Source organism: Hippoglossus stenolepis, chromosome 15 (assembly GCF_022539355.2).
Source record: "Hippoglossus stenolepis isolate QCI-W04-F060 chromosome 15, HSTE1.2, whole genome shotgun sequence".
Classification (NCBI taxonomy): Eukaryota; Metazoa; Chordata; class Actinopteri; order Pleuronectiformes; family Pleuronectidae; genus Hippoglossus; species Hippoglossus stenolepis.
This window is the reverse complement of record NC_061497.1, coordinates 18,925,289-18,949,841: the sequence shown is the minus strand read 5'-3', so window position 1 is coordinate 18,949,841 and position 24,553 is coordinate 18,925,289. Positions and strand designations below refer to the sequence as shown.

The window sequence follows — 24,553 nt, the reverse complement described above, 5'->3', positions numbered from 1 at the left end:
AGTGTCGTATTTGAATCGCTTTGATCAATGTAAAGAGAGGCAGCATTAATGGATGCTAAAATAGTACTGCTTAAATATTGTCGTTGAGCAGTGAGGTTTTACTTATTTAAATCTTCTTAAAATAAAAGAAGCCCTGGTGTAAACAGTGGGCGCCGGGTGAGAAGCAGGAAGTCGGAGCTCAGACGGGGTCCGTGAAGGCAGCAGCAGACCACGTGTTGGACTCTTCTGGAAGCTGCTTCCTCTCTCTGGAGCGACCGGGCCCGACTAGTGCGGACTCACACCCAGCGGCTCCTTCTCACCCTCGCCTCAACATGACTGCCGTGAAAGCTCTGAACCCCAAAGCGGAGGTGGCCCGGGCCCAGGCCGCCTTGGCGGTGAACATCAGCGCCGCCCGCGGGCTGCAGGACGTGCTGAAGAGCAACCTGGGGCCGAAGGGGACCATGAAGATGTGAGTGTATGGCGCAGCTCTTTGTGCAGCACGCGTGTTAAGCTAACCCGCTAGCGGCTAACGTTAGCATCAAAAGTTCACCACCCGGTTTCACAGTTGATTTGAAAACATGTTGATCCGATCATCCTCCACCTCCCCGGGGGTAACTGCTAATCACCCCCGCTGTAGGGTACTTCACCACGGGTTGAGTTAGCCGAGGCCCCCGGTGGCTGGACGTATTTTCCCGGGGCACGTTGCCCTGCCCAGTCATCGTCACGATCGGCTTTGGCAACCACCAAGCTATCTTTAGCATCACGCTGTTAGCCAATGATGCTAACGCTGCGATTGACAGAATGAATGTCCATTAGCGGTTAGCTAGCTTCTATAATAACATGCGGGATTAACGAACTAATTAACGACTCGGTTGTTAGTTGGTTGTGTGTATTTTAGGTCGTTATGGTTAATAACAGCTAATTATCCATCATGCCTGTCGTCAAGGTTTCTAGCCCCGACTGTCCGACAGCTTCCACCGCTGCTGATCATCTGTTGCCCGTTAGCTTATTAGCCCACATCGGGCTGTGGTTACCGGCCGTGGCTCCGCTCGGTGCTCGGTCTAAACTCTAACCCTCCCCCGCCTGTCTGATCCACAGGCTGGTCTCTGGTGCAGGAGACATCAAGCTGACCAAAGATGGCAACGTCTTGTTACACGAGATGGTAAGAAAGGGCTGTCACAGTATCTCTACACCATTTGTTTGATGCTGACCACACCCACTTATGTGCATGCGTACTTAAAAATGATTATAATTGTATCCCTGTTAATGTCTGATTTAAATATCCGACTATGAACCCTGGGAATCTAAATGCGGTCGTGTTATGGTACTGACTGTTTTATGTCTGTAGCAAAGAAATAAAATGATTATCGCAAATTAATTGTCATCAGTAGCAAAATACAGCTGCTTTCAGACATGGACTGAACTCTGGAGAAAACAATTCACTGAGTCAGAGGCTCTGGACTTTCTGAAGATTTCCTCCTGCCAACCTCCTAGTAAGACACCAGATAATGTCATGGTGAGCCCATGTGAGAAAACAGCAGGAGATCCTCCGGAGGATTCACCACCAGCGAGAGGGTGTGTTGATGAAGTTTCTAACCCATAAGACTCTGAACTGATAGAGACAATAAGAAAACAAAGAAATCCTGGATGAAACAGAGAAGCCGTATATGTAGAAGACACAAAGATGTCACTGAGGAAATAAGAGATTTGAGAGTTTGGTGTGATAATGGCTCAAAAAACGCCTGATCTCTGCAGCCTGACATCCTGTCTCTGCACGTTGTGCTACCCCTGATCTGAACACTCCGGAGATTTGTGTTAACGCATCTAAGATGAAAATCTCTCGGTACATTCATGTGTGAAAGGCAAACTCCTGAGAAAGTCCAGACCCAGTTGTTCAGACGTGCTCCAGAGTTCATGTCTGAAAACGGCTCAATAAAAGGCCCATATGTTTTGATTTAATGTTGATGTTTCCCTCAGATTTGTAAAATGTTTTGCTGTGTAGTTAATAGTTTGTCGTTCTCTTTTTACAAAACCACAACTTTCATTCAGGAGCCACAATCAGCCTTTAAACCTAAAAGAAATGATAATGTGACATTTATCAATATGATTAATAATATTGACTGAGCCTCAGCTCAAGAGTGTTTTTTTTTAAAGTTGTAGTTCACTGATCGCAGGCTTAACCTGGACAGATTTGTTCCAGGTGGACGATGAAGGGGTTTTGCATAATCACCATAAAAGGCAATTCTGCTTTTAACTGTTTGTTTTCCCCCATTTACAGCAAATTCAGCACCCGACAGCATCGCTGATTGCAAAGGTTGCCACAGCGCAGGATGACATTACAGGAGACGGAACAACCTCCAATGTCCTCATCATCGGTGAACTGCTGAAGCAGGCGGATCTCTACGTGTCAGAGGTAAAAACAGAAAGACTTCAAAAACCTTAAAGGTCTCAGGTCTGGCTGGTTTCCCACCCAGAATGTCATTTTTTCTAATGTGTATCTTCAGAATCCATAAATCTATATTGAGTATTTCAAACCAAATTCCCTTTTTGTTTTCTTCCTGCAGGGTCTTCATCCAAGAATCATTGCTGAGGGCTTTGAGGCTGCGAAAGAGAAAGCCTTGGCTGTTCTGGAAGAGTTGAAGGTGACTCGGGAAATGGACAGAGAGACGCTCATCAACGTAGCACAAACCTCTCTCAGGACCAAGGTCCACGCAGAGCTGGCCGATCTGCTCACTGAGGTGAGACGTGAGGGACTGACCCTCTGCACACGAGCGCTGAGGCTCAGTTTGACTTCGAATTCAAATGATCTTATAGTTATCATAAGCTTCTGTAGCCCACAGTGCTTAGTCAGTCAAATAAGCCAAACAAGCAACTCTGCCTTTTGAGAATCGTTTAGTCCTTCACAAAAGATAAATTTTTAACTCTTAAAATGTAAATATATAACATGTCCAGTGACTTTTAGTTCTGTGTTTTTCCATTTTAAAGGGTCCTATTGCATTGAGTTAATATATTACTTTTATTTTATTTTATTAAATATATTTCTTCCCCTCTTCAGGCTGTAGTAGATGCTGTGCTGGCTATTGCTAAACCCAATGAACCCATTGACCTGTTTATGGTGGAAAGCATGGAGATGAAGCACAAGACCGACTGTGACACACAGTGAGTTTTAAGACCAACTTGGAGCAAGAGGCCACTCGTCCTCTTACTGATGGTGCAGTACTGTACAGGGTCCCCAGATAGCTAATGGTCGGATTTTCCTTCTTTCTCAGACTGATCAGAGGTTTGGTGTTGGACCACGGGGCCCGACACCCCGACATGAAGAAGAGGGTGGAGGATGCCTTCGTGCTGACCTGCAATGTCTCTTTGGAGTATGAAAAGACGGAAGTCAACTCCGGCTTCTTCTACAAGAGCGCAGGCGACAGGGAGAAGCTTGTAGCTGCCGAGAGGAAGTTCATCGAGGATCGAGTGCAGAAGATCATTGCCCTGAAGAACAGTGTCTGTCCCAATGCAGAGAAGGGATTTGTCGTCATTAACCAGAAGGTATGCTTGAGGGATCCACAATGATCTGAAAGTCGAAGCAATGATGTGATGTCACAAAGTTTTGGCATGTGATACCATTTAAACCAATAATCCATTATGGCTACGGTGTGGTTGACTATCTCTGGATTGTTAGATGTTTACTTGGACTCTACTGTTCAGATGGTTCAGGGATTCTTGGAGGACTTTAATATTACTCTGGCTAATTTAAGTTACACTAAATATAAACCCGAATCTTTTCATGATCGGTCATTGAATGCACAGTGAACACCCAAGGGTGCTAATGTGGTTCCCCCTGGTCTTTTTGCATCTGTGCTACAGTAACTCTGATCTGTACCTCTGCATTAGAAGAGCATATTCCTCTCCTACATGTATTCAACGGATCAGAATAATCTTACAGGAGTAAACAGTGAATTATTATTGAATGGATCATCTTACATCATTGGTTGATGTTTTTTCTCTTGTTTAGGGAATTGACCCATTCTCCCTGGATGCTATGGCCAAGGAAGGCATCGTAGCTCTGCGCAGAGCTAAGAGGAGGAACATGGAGAGGTAATAATCCTATTTACTCTACAATGCTGTTTATTTTTAGCTGAGCAAAAAACTAGGATTTTGGTACGTTCTTTACAAGAAGGAAAATGACAAAAATAAAAGGGGGTGTGAGATATATAATTTAAGAAATGTTGAATATATAAAAATGTAATGTATAAGACAAGGTAGCCATAAGTCTGCTTGTATACTGAGTTTTCTCGATACCTTGCTGAGACATACTTTTAAAAATACTGTTGGTTATCACAGTCGTTACTGGGACTGGTCATTTTCATGGTACACTTAAACATAAATAGTTTGATTCGCAAGGGGGCGCTCTTCAGCCTGTCAGAGCCCAGCGAAGCTGGTTCCTGTTCTGTCTGTCAAGCTCCAGCTAAGAACATTAGCTCTTTGTGTCTCTGTCCCGTGACCAATTTGTAACAAAATGGAAATTTATCATGCAACTGATGGAGGAAACTCACAACTGCACATGTCTGATTTAACCCTGTTTGCTACTTTTACTTCATGACTCTTCCTTCCAGGCCCTTTCAGCAACATTTCCCTCACTTGCAAAAATCAAAGTATATATCATGTTTACTTCTTTAAGTCTTTTAATCAAGAAGATCAAATACATCTAATATTGTGCAGCGAACAAACTTTGAGCAGTCACCTTTGAAAGTAGCAGAGTTCCAGCATCTTCATTAGCCCTCAGCTTCTTGTTACAGAGGACTATAGCTTTCTACAGCTGCTTTAGTTTGTGTGACAATGTTCTCAGCAGCATCATGTTATTATTATTATTATGATTATTATTATTATTAAAGATGTATTGTTCTCTCGGCAGGCTCACCCTCGCTTGTGGTGGCATCGCCATGAATTCGGTCGATGACCTCACCCCTGAGTGCTTGGGATATGCTGGGTTGGTCTATGAACACACACTGGTGAGTATCAATGTTAAGTATATATTATACGTTCAACATGTCGAGGCAGAGCTGTTAATCCTCGTGAATCTTGTTTGCAGGGAGAGTCGAAGTTCACGTTTATCGAGAAGTGTGGGAACCCCCGCTCCGTTACCCTGCTGATGAAGGGCCCCAACAAACACACCCTCATGCAGATCAAAGATGCCGTCAGGGATGGTCTGCGGGCTGTTAAGAACGCCATAGAAGATGGTAAAACACCTTTAACTTTAATGTGTTTGTACCACTAATTTCTTTTAATCAACAATTTTGTTTCAGCCTAAATGTCTGTTACAAATGTTGTTTTGCCCACAGGGTGCAGTTCAACATTTAGTTTGCAGTGTTAAAATCAAGTTTCCTAAGACCCACAGCCCCCACGTTGATCCTCTTACTGGTTTACTGATGTAATCATTTTATTTTTTAAGTATTAATAACAGGCTCTTTTCTGGTTTTCCTGTGTAACGTTCTCTCAGACATGGAGATCCACACAGCGCAGGGATAAACCTCGTTTCTTTGACTCCACTCTGGCACATTCATTGCCTGATTTCTATTTATGTTTTTCACAAACTGTTCTTTCTCTTTATTCAGCTTATCTTGATTCTGACCGTATCACAACACTAACATCAATAATATAGATCAGTTTATCTGTTTTTGTCTTCTTTGGTCAAATGCTGTTGGTCTCATTCGCACAGCGAACACCCAGGGATGCTAACATGGTTCTCCCTGGTCTTTCACGTCTGTGCTACAGTGACTCTGGTCTTTTTCCTCTGCATTAGGAGAGTTGCAGTCTCCCCTACATGTATTCAGTTGATCAGAACAAACTTGCCAATGTTTATTTTAACCACTGATTCATTTCCTTTAAATACACTGATCTGAGGCATTCATACTTTCTCCCCTTTGAAAATCCTCTTCATCTTTGTCTCTTCAGGATGTGTCGTGTCCGGTGGAGGTGCGTTCGAGGTGGCTGTGGCCGACGCTCTGGTAAAACACAAGCCAAATGTGAAGGGCAGAGCTCAGCTGGGAGTCCAAGCATTTGCAGATGCTCTCCTAGTCATCCCTAAGGTGATTTCCCCCCACCCAACCAGAAACACTCTTCTCTGTTGTGCCGCTGATATCTTTTCTGGTCCCCATCGTTAGACAGGAAACAATCGTGAAACTGATTTGTCATGTCAGTATTCATACTACTTGAACCTCTGTTGATGTCAGTTATGCGTCCTCCGTTGTAGGTTTTAGCCCAGAATTCCGGTTACGACCCAATGGAGACTCTGCTGAAGCTGCAGACGGAGTACAAAGAGTCTGGTCAGCTCGTTGGAGTTGACCTCAGCACAGGTCAGAACCTCGACACACTGTTACTGGAAAGTCCTGTCTGTCTGTTTCTGGTTGATTCACTTATATCACAACCTTTACTTGTTGTTTTCAGGAGAACCCATGGTGGCAGGAGAAGCAGGTGTATGGGACAATTACAGTGTCAAGAAACAGCTTCTCCATTCATGGTGAGATTTGAATTTCTGAACTATACACCACCAGTGGAACATTTAACAAAAATATATCCTGCATTGTTTGCTCTTCAATACATTGGTTTCCCTTTTGTTTTCTCAACAGCACGGTGATTGCCAGCAACATTCTGTTGGTAGATGAGATCATGCGAGCTGGAATGTCTTCTCTCAGAGGTTAAATGTCAAGTGGAGAAGCCGCAACTGTTTATCATACATTCACCGGGATAGATCTTTTCCTGGCGGTTCAGTCGACGTGTTCCCGCTCATGGCACTCTGAAGAACCCCAGTCTGATGGGCCGCCTGCTGTCAACACCACTGCGTCCATCAGTGTCCGTCAGAAACCATTGTATTGCTAGTTTGATTTACATGGATTTGTTAATGCCTCCCTCTGATTGGTTTATTTATGAGATTTTTTTGTTAAAAGCACTGACCACCGCTGCCACTCAGTTTTGTTTCTGCCCATTAAAAGTTTACCTGGCTCCTGAAAGACTTTGTGTTTCTGTGAAGAATGAATGAATTAAATAATACACAACGGGTTGTTTTTTGTTATGAGACTGCATCTGTGTTATGAACCAGATCCAGACTAAACTTTACAAACAGTAACACCACCAGATGTAGAACTGTTTACATGCTTTGTTTTGTTTTTCTATGTTTTAGAGAAAATAAATAAATTTCATAAACCCATGCAGGTCTGAGCTGTTGTTTACAGAAAAGATTAGATTATAGATTAAGTTACAGATACAATATTAGGTATTTAAAAAAAAGGTGTATTGAGTAAACTACCCAGTAATAAAAACGGTTGTTTCACTAACATACAAATAAAATCCGTAGCATTTAATACATAGTGCACATACCTCTATAAATGTGTTGAATATGCAGGCTCTTTCCTGTTTCCTTTCAATGTTTGTCTTGGTTGTAATACAGGTGTCAGTAATTTACCAAAATGAGGTTTCGCTGAAATATTTTTCATTGAGAAGTTTCAGTTTTTTCTTTATTTTAAATACTCCATTAAAAAAATCTAATAGTAGATCCAACAACCTTAAGGAGTGATATTTTATAAACTTTGATATTTAGTCCAAATTTAAAGCGGAACCAATGTTCTTGCACGGAACCTGTTGATCGTTGCACCCTCCTCCGTTGTCACAGTGACATCTGTCCGACGGGAAACGAAGCATGAACTCGTTGACGTGAAGAATCGCTCGTTGTTTCTTCCTCTGTTAAATGGATGATTGCTCAGTGGAGCTAATTGAAAATGAAGGTTAAAGTAGCGTCGTGGTTCTCTGCTGTGTTGTTACTGACGGTGGCAGGTGAGATCTCACTCAAAAGCTTTAATCCACATATTCCACTGATCATGATTTAAAGTGAACTTCCTCCCTGACCCAGCAGCAGCAGCAGCAGAGATGGTGACTGTACCCGGAGGACAGATGTTGATGGGAACCAGAGCAGCTGATGGGAGGGATGGAGAATCCAACACTAAGGAGGTTGAGCTGGGACCTTTTCAAATGGACACGTTTCCTGTCACCAACACTGACTTCAGGTGATCAAACCTCAAACCTCAGCTCACAGCGACAGGGACGATAAGTTCAATGTTAACGTCCTTGTTTCTCCACAGAGACTTTGTCCGAGCGCAGAAGTACAGAACCGAGGCCGAGACGTTCGGCTGGAGCTTTGTGTTTCAAGACTTTGTGACTGAGGAGCTGAAGAGTAAAGTCACACAGAAAATTGAGGTACTGTGATGATACATACATGATATAGGTATTTGGACGTTTCCTGTGTTTTAATCTGAAACTAGAATGGCTCACAAGGCCCTAAATTTGCCTTTTTTTTCATCGATAAAGTGGAAAAAAAACTTTCTTGGATTCGCCTATTTGTCATACCAAAACTTAAAGGTTCAGCGTGTAGAATTTAGTGACATCTAGTGGTGAAGTTGCATGTTGCAGCTGAATACCCCTCACCTCCCCCTCCCCTTCCAAACATGAGGGAAACTGTGGAAACCTTCAGTTGTCTTAAAAACTCAAAAGATGTTTAATTTGTCCAGTTTGGGCTACTGTAAAAAACTGTAAATATTAGGATTTTTATTTGACTTCATGTGCATCTGTCCAATTATATTTGAAACCCTAAATGTTGGGCTGTATCTTTTTTGTGTGAGTCAACAAACCCTGATCTACTTTATCTTTCTAACACATATAAACTATTAAAAACACAACCATGTCACTAACTTCCACTCTTCTGTTTCCCCTCCAGTCTGCCCCCTGGTGGATGCCTGTAGAGCGGGTGTTCTGGAGACAGGTGAGGTCCAGTGTTTTGCCTCATTTTCTATTTTGTCCACCATTTTCTGTGATCGCCCATCGCGCCTCCATCGGCTCCCTCTCACCCGTCTGACTCTCTGCTGCTCAGCCTGCAGGACCAGGGTCGGGTATTCGGGAGCGCCTGGACTTCCCGGTGGTTCAGGTGAGCTGGAACGATGCTCAGGCCTTCTGCCGGTGGAAGGGCAAGAGACTGCCAACTGAGGAGGAGTGGGAGTGGGCTGCACGTGGGGGGCTGCAAGGTACACTTTACACACAAAACCTAGAATTACCATTCATTAAACAGAGTAGATACTATTTTTTATTATACATTGATTCTGTCCTCTCACCTCCTTCCTGCCTGTTGTGCTTCAGGTCGAACTTATCCGTGGGGAAACAAGTTCCAGGCCAACAGAACCAACCTGTGGCAGGTCAGCCCACTACAGTTATACATAGTGAATCAGCATTGGCAGAGTATATATATATATATATAAGATGCTCTTGTGTGATCTCTGCCCAACAAATCACTTATTGAATCTTTCATTCACATTCTCACATGAAGTGTCTTAACTGAATATAAACTTTGCAATAACTGTGTGTTTTCTGTGTGGTTCAGGGATCATTCCCGGATGGAGACACTGCAGAGGATGGATATCACGGCATTTCACCGGTCACTGCATTTCCTCCTCAGAACAGCTATGGTAACTGTGCCTTTATTAAAATAGATGATGTTACAGAACTGTTGTAACAAATGTAGATGATTAAGTTGAGAGCAATAGACTGAAAGAGATGTTAAAGAAATGTATGAAAAACAAATGATATCTGGTTATTATAACAATATGATAACAACTCAGTGGATTCTTCCTGCAGGACTTTATGACATGATGGGAAACGCGTGGGAATGGACATCAACGCCTTTTCCCGGAACGAGTCCAACGTTTGTGCTGCGCGGTGCCTCCTGGATCGACACGGTGGACGGGTCAGCCAATCACAAGGCTCGGATCACAACCAGGTGGGTTATTTTAACAGTGTTTCTGAGATCTCACAGGCTGCAGCTGAGCTGAGTGACTGATAGTTGTGATTGTGTGTCCTGCAGGATGGGCAACACTCCAGACTCTGCCTCAGATAACCTGGGATTCAGGTGTGCTGCCGACCACGCACAGGAACAAGGGAAGAAACAAGACAAAGCAGAGCTGTAGGAACAGGAATTCAAAAAGATTAACTTCTGAAGAAGTATATTCCTTTGAATTCAGGTGTCGATCTGATATATGGATCTAATGACTTTCAAGTTGAGAAAGAGCAAGGAAAAGGGACAGGACCAATAAAAACTTCAGCCATTTTCAAACATGAACTTGCTCATTGTGAGTTTTCCTGCTGTAATCTCATTTGGGCTCACTCAGATATTTGCTGGATATTTTACAAGGGGGCTGGCAGGAAAAATATCCTATATCCTATAATATACTGTAATAATAAACTGTATTTCTCCTGTGGAGAACATAGATTTTTTTTTAATACAAAAACTGATTCATAATATTAAGAAATAAATAATTTTCCAAAAAAGTCACTCCTCACTGTTTTTATTCTGTAGTGGTGCTAACTTCAAAATACAAATCTCTGATGCTGAGACGTTTAAAGGAATTGGTGAAAACACTTGAATGGATGAACTGGGACACTGGGACGTTGGTGGTCTTCCTCCACATCCTGGGATCTGTCTCTTGTTGGGTCTTTGTATGTGACTGGAGAGTAAATTGGATTCTGTTGCTTTGCTCAAAGCCTCGTCTAATCCCGTCTTTGTCTTTCTGTTTACCTCGGCGTCACGTGTCGCCCGCTCACTGCTCGTTAGCACTGATTCTGTTTAATAACACCTCGGACATTTTCACAGAGCTTTGTTCAAGTATCAAGTAACTGAAAAAAGCCAAGCCTTTATTTCTCTTCTATTGAAACGATCAAATAGTTTTGAGCCGAGCACACAAGCAGTAACGCTGAGTGGAGTTTGTGGTTGTGACACTGAATGATCTTTTCATTGTGAAATATTTACATTCACCAGAACCAGGACTGGCTGTTTCTTTTCTGGAGGACAGTGATTTAATTATAGATGCGATGAAAATTTTAACAGAACTAGTTTGTAAATCATACAGAATATGGATTACTACTTCATATCGAGCCCCACAATTCTCTCTGCTTCTCCGCTGCATCTGAGCAGCCTCCAGGCGTGAAGAGCTCCTTTCACTGGGTGATGCAATGTAAGAAAGTTTCTCAACAACAAGACACAAGACAAAAAGACTTTAAAAGACATTTTAAGAGTAAAATAAATGCTAATCATAAGTTACAATAGAACAAGACAAACAGGATAATTCATTGTTTTGAATATCAATCAACTGGTTATATTTTTTTAATTCTCTTTTTGATATGTTTTCCATTGCTCTCTGTTTAATAATTAAAAGATTACTGAAAGAATTAAAACTGTCTCATTCCAGTGGTTTCATGATTAAAGGCCCTGAAGGTTTGAGACAAAATGACTTGTTGACACGTGTTTTATTATCTGAAGAATAATAATAGATAATAGATGCGATCTACTAATCCTGGAACAACGTGACAAAGCAACAATCAACAGTGAAGAGTCCACCTGCCTGAGTCGTAATGAAGCAGTGACCCACTTCCTGCAGAAAGAGACCGTGTTCAGAAAAAAAACAATTCCTGTAAATGGCTGCAAGATGAGCATGAGAAGGAAAACACTTCCTGTTGCATCAATACCAAAAACCAGGAGTGTAATTAAAGGTTGTTAAATTAAATAATAGCATGTGTACAGCCGGGTTGGGAGGGGGGGAGGGGGAAACGTGAGAGGAGCCGGTTCGTGACCTGACATCTTCAAAGTGACCTGACATCTTCAAACGTGACCTGACATCTTCAAACTGGTAGAACTTCATGTCGTGTATCATCATCTCTGAAATAAGGAAAGAACAACTTGACGGTAATATAATTGTGGTGTTTTTTAGTTATTGTACCTCGGCCACAGCCTTTAAAACAACTCCCATCTGCCTGCAAATTATTTTGTCAAAACAAGACATCAGCCAGTGAATGAAGAACAAAAAACAAACACGAATAGAGAAATAAATGAATAAATTTGATGATGAAAAGGTCTATTTCTGTATCTCTACATTCATGATCTCTGCCAAAGAGCTTGTGTTTTCACCTGTGTTTGTTTGTTTGGATTTCCATGATATTTAGTGGAAGGGCGGGGGATGACCAAAGAAAGAACCCATTATATGTCAGTCTGAATCGGAGCCGGAGGCGGATTCAGGGATTTCTCTTCCCTTTCTTTAACATTGAGAGATGAGGGGTGTTTTTCAACATTTTCTATAATCTGTCAGAGAATAATTCATGGATCTTGTTTCAGGCAGGTTTAGGGGACTGCTAATTATGAATGTTGGGAAGTTTGTTGAAGATCCAAATAGAAATCTGGATCTAGTGAATTTAAATGTGTTCTCATAAGGGGCCTGTTGGGCCTTTGTTTATGGTTCCAGGAATTATTTTTTCACTTTCCTTAACATAGCCAAATAGGGTGATTGCATTTTCCCAATTTCTCACATAATTATTTGTGGATCTTGTTGAAATAAAGCTACATTTAGGGAACTGATTTCTATGAGTGTTTGTAATTTGGTGCAGCTTGATTGACTGTTGGGCCTTGGTGGAGATATGGGTTTATTATTATTTTTTTTAATACATTTGTCTATTTGATGGGGAAACAGCATAAAATACTAAATGTGAAAATATTCTGTAGAAAGAATCCTTATTTACAACCGTTGACTCTGGGCAGGTAAGACAAACATAAACTAAATAAGTGAGACTGACAACAAAACACAGGACACACAACCCCAATGAAAAGTTGTCTTATGCAACTTTTTGTCCTTCATGGTATTCACTTCCAAAATAGGATGTGTATGTGTGTCAGTGGCTCATCTCTCACCATGTAGGAGGTTTGTCACCCAAAATGACCAAACAATGACTGTCAGTCAGCTGTGTGGTTTTGACTTTTATTTTGAAGAGTCAGGAATAAGACTCATCTTGCCTTTGACACTGACTATAAATATAATGTTTGTTTGTTTTCCCTGTTCACCATCTCCAGCCCTGTGCTTTGTGTGTTTAAGCTTCTTAATATATCGTACATGCAGTCCAAATCAGGTATCGTGCGTCAAGCCGTGACAATTCGATTGTTATAAAAGATTATAAATAAAACCAGCGCACCTTTGTTGCCATGCCTCTCTGGTATGTTGGCACGTCACGTGTTTGTGGAGTGACTCAAAAGGAGGAAGGAACCTAGACGTCCCACACGAAGCCACAGCCTCCGGTGACATCACATCATGCCATGTCAGCCCTGAAGACGCACGCCGGTCAGGAAAAACCAGTTTGGAGACATTCAGTCAGTCACCCTCCCTCCAGCCTGCTTCTCTTGTCTTACTCTGGCTGTCTTGTTTAACTATCCACCCTGCACTGCAGATGGTTTGATTGACTTCTACCCAGCAGACCATGGACTTCTCTCAGTCGTTCTCGTCCCTCAACGAGAGGCTGAAACCTCGAGTCACCAGCAGCGAGCAGCTCTACTCGTCCCTGAACAGAATGGAGGACAGACAGCTGGGCTCCCTCGGGAGCAGGACATCTTACCGACCAACAGTTCTGCCCGTTGATCCTAAAGGTTCAGTGATCATCACAGAGCCACATGATCCAGCGGAACCTGAGGCGGACGCAGAGCAGGAGGATCTGGTCTCTGACGACCTGGGAAAGGGAAACTGTGCAGATCTGCGGCTCAACACATGCCTCCTCAGTGAGCTGAATTTGAAAGATGTGGGCGATGAGGAGCTGGCTGACGAGGACAGCAGCTCCACACAGTCTGAGGAGAAGGACAGTCAAGGGGAACTGACCACAGAGGGGACGACGAACTCCTCAAGCAGTGAAGGTGGGAGCTCCTTGCAGATGAGCTTCGTGGATGGGACTTTACCAGACCTGCTGAACAGCGGCAAAACACTCAGCAGACGCAGGACACTGGGACATGTCTCAGCCTCGGTAGGACAGCAGTCTTTGAATGTCAAAATAAGAGAGAGAGATTGCATACACATAAATGTACCAAGTGGAGGGTGAATGTGATTATTGTTTCTATGAATGCATTCACTTCTGCAGCGCTGAGCAACAACCTCTCAGCCGGTACAACTGGATTTGTCCTCCACAGTTTCACCCTGGAATCTAGATGAAGCAGTTTCTGCAAAACAAACTGTCGAGGTTGTGCTTTGTCAGCGAGAGCCTGCATTTACCTGCGCTAGCAAAAAAATGGTGGTGTAGTTTGTTTACATGATGTGATGCTTGTTGTGTGCAGCTGAGCGAAGTGCGCAGAGAAGTGGAGCTGTCCCGCAGACGAAGCATCAAGTTGAAGGCTCAGGTGGACAAACTACACGAGAACAGGTCAGGGAAAGGCTGGAGTCAAGGCAGAGAGAGGGTAAAGGTCACACACACACACACACACATACACACACACATACACACACACATACACACAAATGTGTCTCCATGACTTCAGAGGGTTAAACTCTGTCTAAACCGAACCTTAACCTTTAAACACAGATTTAGGTCCCAACAACATGAGTAACACCTGGACAACACCTACAACAAACACACACACTGGATTGTTGTAATTTCTCTCTGTTCATTCCTATCCCAGGTCACAGAGGAGGTCCTGTCCGCTGTGCGGCTGCTGCAGCCGCTCACGGAGCCCGGGTCCAGCCCACCCGAACCCTTTCAGAGGGAGAACGGCCTGGATAGTGCCCTGGCCCAGCTGCAGAATGTGGCCAGAAGTCTGGCAATCAGCCACACCAAGCAGGTCAGGACAACACCCACACGCTTTCAAAGAAAAGATCCTCACCCTCATTTCCCTGCAATCTCAGTCTGAGTTGATTTTAGTGGGACTGTCACTCAGAGGAATGTTTGCTTTGCACGGAACTTGTTGTTGTCACACAGAGCAGGTGACAAAGGTCGATAGTTATTGAGATGGATGGATGTTGGATGTTTTTATCCAAAATCTGACTTTATTTACTTGATACTGTAGCTGCCTTATTTCAAGATGCTTTCATGACTACATTATCATGAAGGAAGTTAAATGCTAGAAGCCTTAAAAGAAGCCTTGAGGCCCGTCTGTAGATCTGAATACACATGTGACAGACACCTGTGTTCTCAGAATTAAGCCTTCCTCATTGTTTCCTTAATCCACTGATGTCTCCACTCTCAGCTATGTGGTCTGACAAGTTCACGAGGGACAGTATCTGTGATCTAAGTGTCTCTGGTATTTACAGCAGGTTTTTTTGGAGTTCAGAAAAAGTCACGCGGTGTGTGAGCAATGGAGGGACTAGATTTGAGATAAGAGAGGTTTCAGTCAGTGAGGTTAAAGTTGGGACAAAACATAACCGGCGTCCTCTGCTTGCTCGTCCCTTCAGGGGTTCAAATCTGGAGGAGGAAGAGGAGGAGAGGAAAGTGCCATTCTTCAGCAGGCGCTGCGGGACAGAGACGAGGCCATGGAGAAGTGAGTACACAGCCATCTTCTCTAAATACCAGATGAGCCAAGATTTAAGGGGGAAAAAGGAAGTTGAAATATGCAATTTATTTTTGAGGAATGTGTCATTCTTTCTGTTCCGCTACTCAGGAAGAAGGCGATGGAGGCCGAGCTGCTGCGGAGTAAGACGGAGATGATGTTACTGAACAACCAGCTGCTGGAGGCCGTGCAGAAACGTCTGGAGCTGTCGCTGGAGGTCGAGGCCTGGAAGGTAAATCTCACACCAGCTCAACCTCGTTCAGATAAAACGATAACCAGCAGCTTTCAGTTGAACACCTCCACCAGCCAGTCAAGTTGATGTTTACATCCATGTCTGACAAGACAGTAGTGAAGACATTTGATTAAAGGTATCAAGTGTATTTTATGATAATAAGCATAGGAATTCTTGAGTTATGGCCAAAAACTGACACGGTGGTGAAGTGGTCAACATTGTCGCCTCATAGCAAGATTGTTCAGGGTTCGACCAGGGTCTCATGTACTCCCTGTGTCTGTGGGGGTTTTCTCCGGCTTCCTCCCACAGTCCAAAGACATAAAGAACTGGGGTTAGGTGGAGTGGAGACTCTAAATTGTCCATAAGTGTGAATGGTTGTTTGTCTCTGTATGTTGTGTGTCTGTGATTCGCTGGCGACCTGCCCAGGGCGTTCCCCTCCTCTCGTCCAATCTCAGCTGTGATTGGCTCCTCCCATAACCTTAAAGAATAAGCGGTATATAGATAATGGATGGATGGTCAAAAATGTGTTTTGTTAGGTCACAGAGACGTTGACCTTTGACCTCCAGATTCTAATCAGTTCTTCCTTCCTGTGAGTGTTTCCTTCAGTTCCACCCCGCCCCCTTTGCTATGTATCTTCCCCCATTTTCTTCCTCCCCATTTCACACTTTCACTGACCTGTCTATAGAAGCCAAATGCCCGCCCTCCCTAACAGAGATATTGCGATCATGAGAATGGGATGGATGGGCGGATAAAAGGCCTCCGGGCAAAGGTGTTGCCGGGCGGAGGCATAACAACACATGAATAAAGTGAAAGAGAGGTGTGCACAGAGCAAACTAGAGTCGATGGGAACATTTGAACACGTTAGTCTAGAGAAGTAGAGAAGTGAAAAGTAGTGTTAATTACACGTTTCTTTCAGAACCTGGAATGTGCTCAGCTGTAAAACACACACACAAAACTACAATTAAAATTCTCACACATCTCATCCAGAACTTGCAGTGTGTCCACTCATGGCAGCTGGAATCCTCAGACATTGTTTTGGCCTCAGGCTCATGCACATGTTCTTCTGGTGAGCGCCACGCTCATTTTCAATGTTGAACCGGCACAATCTAATTTTACTTGTGAGTTCTGTAGAGGCTGCTTCAGATGTAAACTAGTTTACCTTTTAAAGATACAAGACCCTACACAAGACCTACAAGACCGGTTTTATGACAAAGTTTGCAGAATAAAACCCTTTTTTAAAAATTTGTTGTACAATCGAAGGCTGAAATTTACATTTGGATCAAACAAACCTCCTGTTATACTGAAGGAATCAGGTTTTCCTCCCGTCAACAAAAAAGAAAAATACATCACTTTCCCCTTTTCTTATCACTCTTTAACCCCCTATTCATTTTTTTACCATCCCTTGTGCCTCATCATCACTTCTTTTCTCCGTATTTCCTCCCACAAAATCCATATTCTATGTGTTCTGACGTCCTTTTCTTTTGTCACCACAGGAGGATGTTCAGCGGATCCTCACGCAGCAGCTGCAGAGTCAGCAGCAGGCGGAGCAGGCCCAGAGGAAGCAGTCCCGAACCCTGGGCATCCTGAGGAGAAACCGACCACTCATCCAGCGGCCGACCATTGTCCCTTTGTCTGCGCCCATGACTCCCACAACCAACACAAACCAAATCTTCATCCCCAGAGCTGTGGAGCCCTCTGCTTCAACTCCCGGCACGCCTTCTCCGTCCGTCACTCGTCGCAACTGGATGGACAAGCTGAGGAGGGGCAAGAACAATCGTGACGCAGCGGGGCAGGATTCAGAACAGGGCAAGGATGACGGGTTCCAGGCCGTATGTCTCGATTGAAACAGTGAAGAGTCGGTGCATTCACTCTGATACACAACTGTGGTGTCTCACAATTGAGTCTTCTGCCAGTCACAGATGTGTTCTGTACGTGTGCAGCAGTCTGAAGGGGGAACGTTTCCCTCTGCTCACTTTAAATCTGAGTTTCAGACGAGCAGCACTCGGTGACAGCTTGTTTGGAAGCAGCTTATAGAAGTGTGATGTGGAAACTTAAAGCTGCAAACACACATGGACACAGAGCTTCCATTACCTTTTGATATGAGCAATATTTTATAGTACAATAGTTTTTTATTGAACACTTTAAGAGAAGTAAGAGAAACATTATCAGACACAAACTATACTTTTCCTGGGAGCACATGCTTTGGATCTTTGACTAATGTAATTTATATATTTGAAATGAGCCATGTATCTGTTTAATACTGTTTACACTTGAACGCTTTACACTATCTCCTGAATACTGTTGTAAAGGAATGTCTCAGTGACACTGCAGTTTATTTTGTAAGAAACTGTCAACATATCAACTCTAATCCTACGTTTTCTGCACTTTTGCCTGCTGCATTTTCAATATTCAAAAGAAGAAAATAAACTTTGTTGCAGATGTTTGCCATTTTATTGTATAATATCATTTTGTACATTTATGATGATAATATATACACACATGTATATATGTATATATATATATATATATAATCCACTCCTATATGCATCTTGTACATAATAAAATGTATATATGCCATGATGTGAAACAAACAGACGTACATAGCACAGCAAAGTCACAGCTGATAACAAAAGAGAAGGCATGCGCACAGCGAAACGATCTACAATCCTAAACACACGATTACAGTCTTCCAACTGTTTCTCATGTTACTGAATTCATTTGTTTTCCTATATTGCTGACACAAGTTCCTCTTTCACATGATCTCGTCCCACTTTAACGCTACAGACGCTGAAGCAGGACGTGCATTCAAATGTCAGTACAACCACCAACACCCCCCACTGCTGCGGCTGAGGAGGGTGAAGGGGTGTTTCTCCACTACCTGGAGCTTTATAAAAAGAAATGAGGATTTTCACTCAACGGCATTCGGATGATTCAAAGCCCCTTAGACTTTCATATTCACATTAAACATCAACTGCAGTAAACGTCCAACGTCGCGAAGGGGTTCACCCTCACTTGTCAGACTTCCTTGTGAGAAATTCACACAGAACTGGCAACCCAGCTGCCAATCTAAAGCCTGATAGTTAACATTGTAAAATAAAATGTTTTCTCTTTATCAAGTTTTTCAGAAATGGAAAAAATAGCTCTCGACAAAAGAGGCACGTACAAATTTACAACACCCTGCTTCTTCATAATGATGGCAGTTTTACTACTGGACTGTACGGTTCAAAACAAATGAAACAGAAGAGACGAACACTGTCAGGAATATATAACGACGTACATAGTTGCAGCATGTATCTGTGGGATATTACCCATATAGCTTTGCGCCTTAGTTGTAAAGATAAAGAGAGATACAGTTAATAAATCAGAAAAAGATGTTTCATCAAAACACGGATCGGACTGAACAAATACTGACACAACAACTTTACTACAGCGTACCGCCACACAGACAGAATAGTATAAGAGTATAATAAGAAGCATATCCAGTTGTAACCTGAGATATTCAGGAAACAGATTGTGACATTGCTGCTTCTGAGCGTTTCAGCTTGGTTTTCATAGATGGTTACGTAGCCGTTAAAAATATAACCAGTGCTCTCGATAAGCTCGAGTTGAGTCAGACTAAGCGACCTGTAATATTCTCATCTCTCACATTCGGCAGACGCACATAGGAGTAGCATGAGTTTTGTTTTCTCCATCTTTAAATCAAGAGTGTGGTCTTTCAGTTTGAGCTGAAGCTGGAGAGCAGGTAAGCTAAACGCAAGCAGCGTATATTTGAGTGCGGGCGCAGGAACCGAAAAGACCACACTCCTTAATAAGACAAGAAAAACCCCACAGAGGAGGTGGAAAAATCTAAAATCCTGTTCAAAATACTGAATATATATCACTATAATTACATTTCTACATCAAAACATCATGTCTGTACTACAGCCTCATTGAAGAGCTGGATCCTCCTGACACATGATACCAAACTCCCCCTTCATCTCTCTCCAAGAAGAGCTCCTCAACCTTCACATCCAACTGTCTCTCTGCTGGTCCACTTCAGTCGTCCCACATTGTACTTGGTCTAAATCCACTTTTCTTCTATACTGGCATAAATGATTCAAAACAAAAGAAAGCACTGTGCAAATGAGAGTTTCTTTGGATTAGTATCACCTCCAAAACAGCCCCATTATGTTAAATGTGTTAAATTCAACATACTTTCCTTGCTCTCGTCTTCCTACGGATCTAAAAATCTAGACACCAGCCAATCTGGTAACACTAAAGGTTTGCCTACATGACGCTACACTACACATCATTTGACGCTGGTAAAAGAACTGACAGCTGTAAAAGAGCGAGCTTGGTCCAGTGGTTGCAGGTATTAGCATTATCATTGATTCCACTCGCTCTCGCTGAAGCTGCTGAATTCTCACCTTCGTTTTCAGTGAGTGGACACTCAGAGGCGCCAAGCGTTAAAAGAAAACGTTCTGAGGTGTTGACAGGAGGCAGCTAGGACTGCAGGAAGGAGCTGATGGAGCTGATGAAGTCTAAGGGTTTATCCGCGTGGATCCAGTGGCTGGCGTCTGGGATGTACTGGATGTCAGCCAGAGGGAACAGCCTCTGGATTTCTGGGTAATCGTCGGAGCTGGATCGAGGGGCGAAGACAAGAAGGAGGAGGAAAGAGAATATCTGGTAAGACGAAGTGGTGTAAAAGAGTGAAGGTTAAGGCTTATTTTATGATATGTTAGATACATAAAATTAGAAGGTCTGTGGTGGTTGATACCTGATATAAGCAGAACTGGCTCCACCCAGAAACAGCGTAGGTCCCTCATAGACTGTGTCGAAGCTGGGGAAACTCATGATGTTATCAAGGTGCTCCGAGATGGCTTCCAAGTTGACCCTCCAAGCATAGTGTCCGTTCTGCTCCACCAGGTTAGTCAGCAGGAACTGACGCACTGAGTGCTCCTGATTGATGGAAGGACAGTATTCAGGATCAGAGTTCAACTTTAAAACAGATATAATCAATAATTTTATTTTTTAAATGGTTCAAATGACTTTTTCACCCAAAGTTTCACAAGCTTTGGTTTTATGGTCCATTAAATCGATGCTTTGGTTCATTATCACCACAACAGTCCGTGAATAAGCTTTAAAAATGTTCTTACATGATCTGTTCGGTATCGAACCGCAGACAGACACAGTCAGTGACTAGCTCAAAACAAAAATGAGCTTTTAGCAGCTACAGAGTCACATCAACTTTACTTTGAGAAGTTCACCGCCGTGCCAAATTATCACAACTTAGCCTTGCAGGTTTACATTCAGATAAAGGAAACAAATTGTCCAAAAAGCACATTCCTGACTTATTTTAGACATGATTTACACTCAATCAAAAACTTTCCTGACCTTTACTAAACTGCGCAGCTGATCCTCAGCCATCCGCCTGGCGGTGGAACGTGGGATGTCACTGGAGATCTTCACCTTCTGCAAGGCCTGGATGTAATAACGGAAGTTGGTGCGTGTGGTGGTCTGGGCTGGACTGATGTCCACAACCACCAGCCGCTCAACCAAACCAGGCTACAAGCAGAGAGACACACATGGAGAGCAGCAGAGAATTATTAATTTCAGATTCTGCAAAGGTTAGGTGACATACAGCGAGGGGACTGTAGCGTCGTGATTAATTCATGCTGACATTTCTCGACTGCTAACCTGTGTGATGGCCATCGTCATGGCCGTCTTCCCTCCCATGCTGTGGCCAATGAGGACGCACCTCTCGATGTGCAGCTGAGCGAGGAGGTGTTTCAAATCGCCGGCCATCGCCTCATAGGTCAGCACCGGGCTGTGAGGGCTGTTGCCATGGTTACGGGCATCTACAGTCAGCACCTAACTGGTCAAAGGACAGTTAGGACACTTGGAAAAGGGGGGAAGGAGGCAACAGGGTGGTGACAAAAAAATGTTTGGCTGCGGCTCAGGAAAGTGACATAAGAAACAAAAGCTGTATTGTTCACATGAGGTTCTTTAAGGAAGCAAAAGAGCAGATTATCTCAGAATTTATTACAACAGCACAGAGTGACGGGGAGTTGTATCAAATGACTGGCAACACACACAGAAACACACAGACACACAACACAAACACACAGACGTTCCCATGCCTGCTTTTGTTAGAGGGCCATTCTCAGTCAGCTTCAGAACCAACTCAAACACAAAGGACAATTGTTTTAGTTGTTACAACAGAACAGCATCAGGTGTCTTCATCGCTGCATTACCTTTCGGCCCGTGCGCTGAACCAAGGACTTCGCTATTGAGTGGAAGTTTGATTTGCTGCCAAAAAGGCCGTGAAGAAACACCAGGGGAGTGCTCTCTCCCTTCCCGTCAAAGACATCGTAGGTCAAGTTGACTGGGCTGTGGGAAATAAAACCAAAAAACATGTTGCTTAATTCAACTCTCCCCGTCTGTGCTGGGAATTATGTCACATCTTCAAAGGCAACAGTGACAAGTCGAAGTGGAAGAAAAAAAAAACTGTGAAAACTGATTTAATTCAGGAGTGAAAAGGAAGAGTCGCCTGCTTCATCTCTCAGTGAAGAAAAATGTGCAGAACATATTAATAAGGGAGATAAAAGGGGTTTGATTCAAAGAGAAAAAGTGGCAGCATTGATCAACGATGTGATTTATTTGGTCACAAATATTTGTTCTCAACTAAAGGACAAATACATAGTTTTTTAAGTAAGAGTTTTAGCTAACAAATATTTACCCTTATTACCATTAATCGTTGTTTTTGGATATATTGACCTAACTTGTAGTCTTATTGTGTTTTATCACATTGCCTTATGTCTTCTGTATACCAAGTAATAATCACAAAGACATCTTCAGGCGAGGTAGCATCATTCCATCATAGAAGCAAAGAAGGATGCAACCGACATTTACCTTTATGATCAATTTGTGTATTGACACACTGATTATTAATTTCAGCTCTAGATTTCAGGCTGGTTTCACATTGTGTAAGGAAATGATGAACCATCATGTGTAGCGGAGACGAATGGGGAACGATTTCATTTTTGTAGCCCCGGCCCCCTTAGGAGGTTAATCCGGCCCTGGTTTACCTAATACAAATGCACAGAACACTTAGCATACATGTAGCATAGCATAAACAATCTATATGTAACAGCATTGATCTACTTATAATTCAGCTCTAGATTACCGGCAGGTTTTATAGGTGTTAAAGTAAATGATGAATTATCCTATATGGTGGAGATGACTGGGGGGCCCAGTGACATTTTTTTTTTACCCCTGGCCCCCTCAGGAGGTTAATACGGCCATGTCTTACCTAATAAAAATACAATGTACATTTAGCACACATGTAGCATAGCATAAACAATCTATACGTAGCATCACTCAACGCTTTATTTGTCTCAGTGATCGGTTTAGTTAGACAAAGGACGCGTCCGTCGCGTTTTCGACGTTATCTAAGCTCGACTCATTTACCGTGATGCTAACCAGGCGTCTGAATGTCATTCACGTAAACTCCGGGAAGTTACCGGTAAATAAAGACGCGCAGATGAGACCCGGCGTCTGTTTCTAACGGTTAAACAACTGCCGGTGTTATTAGGAGGAGACGGAGGGGGGTGGGGTGTGATGTCCGACCGGCGCCGCGGCACCACGCGGCACCTCAGGCGGACAGAGGGCATCGGTTAGCCGGGGAAGCTAGCGGGGGTACCTGGATGAGCTGGCGGTCCGCACCGTGAGAGCAGCCCCGCAGAGGTGCTGCTGCTGCCCGGGGAAGAGCCGGCGCCCCGCTCCGCCGCCAGGCAGCGCTCTCTGGATCAGGCGACACAACGCGCTCATGGCAGCTCCGGTACCGGCCGGTCCACAAACTACATGAGCGTTTCAGACACGGACGCGGTGACGGCGGAGACCCGGTGTCCGGAGGCTGAGCATCCACACTGTCAACAGCTGATGGCGAGGCTGCGTCATGACGTGGCACGCACAGCACGCACAGCACGCACAGCACGTCGAGGGGTCTGAGGGCCCTGGGTTCGGTCTGTCAGGCTCCTGGTGCCAGGCGCCGTAAACTGTACCTGAGAGACAATAAAACACATTCAGCTCTATTAATGTTCACAGGGGCCGAGGAAGGACTTATAAATGAGGCTGTACAATGTTAATCAATCAATCAATAAACCAATCAATCAATCAAAACATTATTACTGATTGAACCTCGCGTAATTATTCATAATTCATTTGTTGACTATATGTTATATCAGTAACTGATTATGCAGATTAGATCATAAATTAAGTCATGAAATAAATGTAATGAATGTAGAAGAGTAAAGTAGAAATACTCAAGTTAAGTGCAAGTACCTTAAAAAGGCATTTGGCCACAGTACCTGTGTCAATATAATTACATCTGATTAATTTCCACCACCAGTGGTTTAGTATTTATAAATAGTTTGATCCTTCAGATATACAGCTATACATGTATATACCCTCAATGAAATTAACTTCTACTAATAACTACGTCATTAAATACATTTAAAAAAAATATTTTCCAGCCTATGTTAAGATACAGAACAATGAGCTGAAGTTATGTATATTTTACATCATATGCACTGAAATCTATGGAAGCCCATAGATAAAAGAAATATTGATCCTGTAAGTCATTATAGTGAGAAACCTTTTTAAAATAGTGACTTACTCATTATTGTGACTTAGTATCTCATTATGACTAACTATCTCATTATTATGACTTACTACATAATATACTAACATAGTATTGTCAGAAATGATTGTGATCATCGGTTACTGCTTCTGAAAAAAGATAAAATGATCCTTTCTTCATCCCACAATGGGGAGATTTGCTGTGGTGCAGTAACAGGGATAGTCAAAAAATAGACATTGGTAAAAGTAATAAATAAGCAAACATGCAATATAAGAGCATGGAAGTATAAAATAGAAATATAATAGAAATGATATAAACAATTGAAACAGAATATATACAGTGGAATGCA

At 43.0% G+C, this 24,553-nt stretch overlaps 4 protein-coding genes and 2 non-coding genes across 9 annotated transcripts; 5 read left to right on the top strand and 1 right to left on the bottom strand.

Annotated features, from left to right (window-relative positions):
- Positions 1–216: 216 nt before the first annotated feature.
- On the top strand, positions 217–6,980 carry cct6a (chaperonin containing TCP1, subunit 6A (zeta 1)). The gene is made up of 13 exons (XM_035179007.2): positions 217–448; positions 1,078–1,141; positions 2,258–2,392; positions 2,544–2,717; positions 3,035–3,138; positions 3,249–3,519; positions 3,986–4,068; positions 4,886–4,982; positions 5,063–5,210; positions 5,926–6,059; positions 6,224–6,326; positions 6,418–6,490; positions 6,600–6,980. The coding sequence occupies exons 1-13, from the start codon at positions 312–314 to the stop codon at positions 6,670–6,672; spliced, it is 1,596 nt and encodes a 531-aa protein (XP_035034898.1). The 5' UTR covers positions 217–311; the 3' UTR covers positions 6,673–6,980.
- Positions 3,773–3,910, top strand: LOC118122707. Its single transcript, XR_004698498.1, has one exon. It is a non-coding gene; the product is annotated as a small nucleolar RNA SNORA22 (small nucleolar RNA).
- Positions 5,682–5,819, top strand: LOC118122708. Its single transcript, XR_004698499.1, has one exon. It is a non-coding gene; the product is annotated as a small nucleolar RNA SNORA22 (small nucleolar RNA).
- Positions 6,981–7,624: 644 nt separating the features above from the next.
- On the top strand, positions 7,625–10,129 carry sumf2 (sulfatase modifying factor 2). Of its 4 annotated transcripts, none has more exons than XM_035177711.2 (9): positions 7,625–7,800; positions 7,856–8,030; positions 8,106–8,220; positions 8,738–8,782; positions 8,891–9,041; positions 9,154–9,209; positions 9,395–9,479; positions 9,649–9,790; positions 9,875–10,129. In XM_035177711.2, exons 1-9 carry the CDS (start codon positions 7,746–7,748, stop codon positions 9,975–9,977), a joined length of 927 nt encoding a protein of 308 aa, XP_035033602.1. In that variant the 5' UTR covers positions 7,625–7,745; the 3' UTR covers positions 9,978–10,129. The 4 variants fall into 4 exon arrangements, with proteins under 4 accessions (XP_035033602.1, XP_035033605.1, XP_035033603.1 ...); XM_035177714.2 differs by having other exon boundaries at positions 7,626–7,800; positions 7,880–8,030; XM_035177712.2 differs by having other exon boundaries at positions 7,626–7,800; positions 7,874–8,030.
- Positions 10,130–13,141: 3,012 nt separating this feature from the next.
- On the top strand, positions 13,142–18,035 carry bicdl2l (bicaudal-D-related protein 2-like). The gene is made up of 6 exons (XM_035179174.2): positions 13,142–13,839; positions 14,147–14,266; positions 14,489–14,647; positions 15,258–15,343; positions 15,464–15,584; positions 17,078–18,035. Exons 1-6 carry the CDS (start codon positions 13,306–13,308, stop codon positions 17,426–17,428), a joined length of 1,371 nt encoding a protein of 456 aa, XP_035035065.1. The 5' UTR covers positions 13,142–13,305; the 3' UTR covers positions 17,429–18,035.
- On the bottom strand, positions 18,013–23,522 carry abhd11 (abhydrolase domain containing 11). The gene is made up of 6 exons (XM_035179175.2): positions 23,266–23,522; positions 21,818–21,953; positions 21,261–21,434; positions 20,958–21,128; positions 20,341–20,522; positions 18,013–20,202 (listed from the first exon to the last, which is right to left on the bottom strand). Exons 1-6 carry the CDS (start codon positions 23,391–23,393, stop codon positions 20,067–20,069), a joined length of 927 nt encoding a protein of 308 aa, XP_035035066.1. The 5' UTR covers positions 23,394–23,522; the 3' UTR covers positions 18,013–20,066.
- Positions 23,523–24,553: the final 1,031 nt, after the last annotated feature.

What these genes read in the sequence shown, in the direction of transcription:
- abhd11 (XM_035179175.2), bottom strand. Translation starts at nt 23,393, where the DNA reads ATGAGCGCGTTGTGTCGCCTGATCCAGAGAGCGCTGCCTGGCGGCGGA. An exon ending in TTCAGCGCACGGGCCGAAAG is followed by an intron (nt 21,435 to 21,817) that starts GTAATGCAGCGA and finishes TTGACCAGTTAG; the next exon opens with GTGCTGACTGTAGATGCCCG. An exon ending in AGCTGCGCAGTTTAGTAAAG is followed by an intron (nt 20,523 to 20,957) that starts GTCAGGAAAGTT and finishes TCCATCAATCAG; the next exon opens with GAGCACTCAGTGCGTCAGTT.
- sumf2 (XM_035177711.2), top strand. Translation starts at nt 7,746, where the DNA reads ATGAAGGTTAAAGTAGCGTCGTGGTTCTCTGCTGTGTTGTTACTGACG. An exon ending in AAGTCACACAGAAAATTGAG is followed by an intron (nt 8,221 to 8,737) that starts GTACTGTGATGA and finishes TTTCCCCTCCAG; the next exon opens with TCTGCCCCCTGGTGGATGCC. An exon ending in AAGGCTCGGATCACAACCAG is followed by an intron (nt 9,791 to 9,874) that starts GTGGGTTATTTT and finishes TGTGTCCTGCAG; the next exon opens with GATGGGCAACACTCCAGACT.
- cct6a (XM_035179007.2), top strand. Translation starts at nt 312, where the DNA reads ATGACTGCCGTGAAAGCTCTGAACCCCAAAGCGGAGGTGGCCCGGGCC. An exon ending in ACGTCTTGTTACACGAGATG is followed by an intron (nt 1,142 to 2,257) that starts GTAAGAAAGGGC and finishes CCCCATTTACAG; the next exon opens with CAAATTCAGCACCCGACAGC. An exon ending in CTCTCCTAGTCATCCCTAAG is followed by an intron (nt 6,060 to 6,223) that starts GTGATTTCCCCC and finishes CCTCCGTTGTAG; the next exon opens with GTTTTAGCCCAGAATTCCGG.
- bicdl2l (XM_035179174.2), top strand. Translation starts at nt 13,306, where the DNA reads ATGGACTTCTCTCAGTCGTTCTCGTCCCTCAACGAGAGGCTGAAACCT. An exon ending in TGGGACATGTCTCAGCCTCG is followed by an intron (nt 13,840 to 14,146) that starts GTAGGACAGCAG and finishes TGTTGTGTGCAG; the next exon opens with CTGAGCGAAGTGCGCAGAGA. An exon ending in AGAGACGAGGCCATGGAGAA is followed by an intron (nt 15,344 to 15,463) that starts GTGAGTACACAG and finishes TCCGCTACTCAG; the next exon opens with GAAGAAGGCGATGGAGGCCG.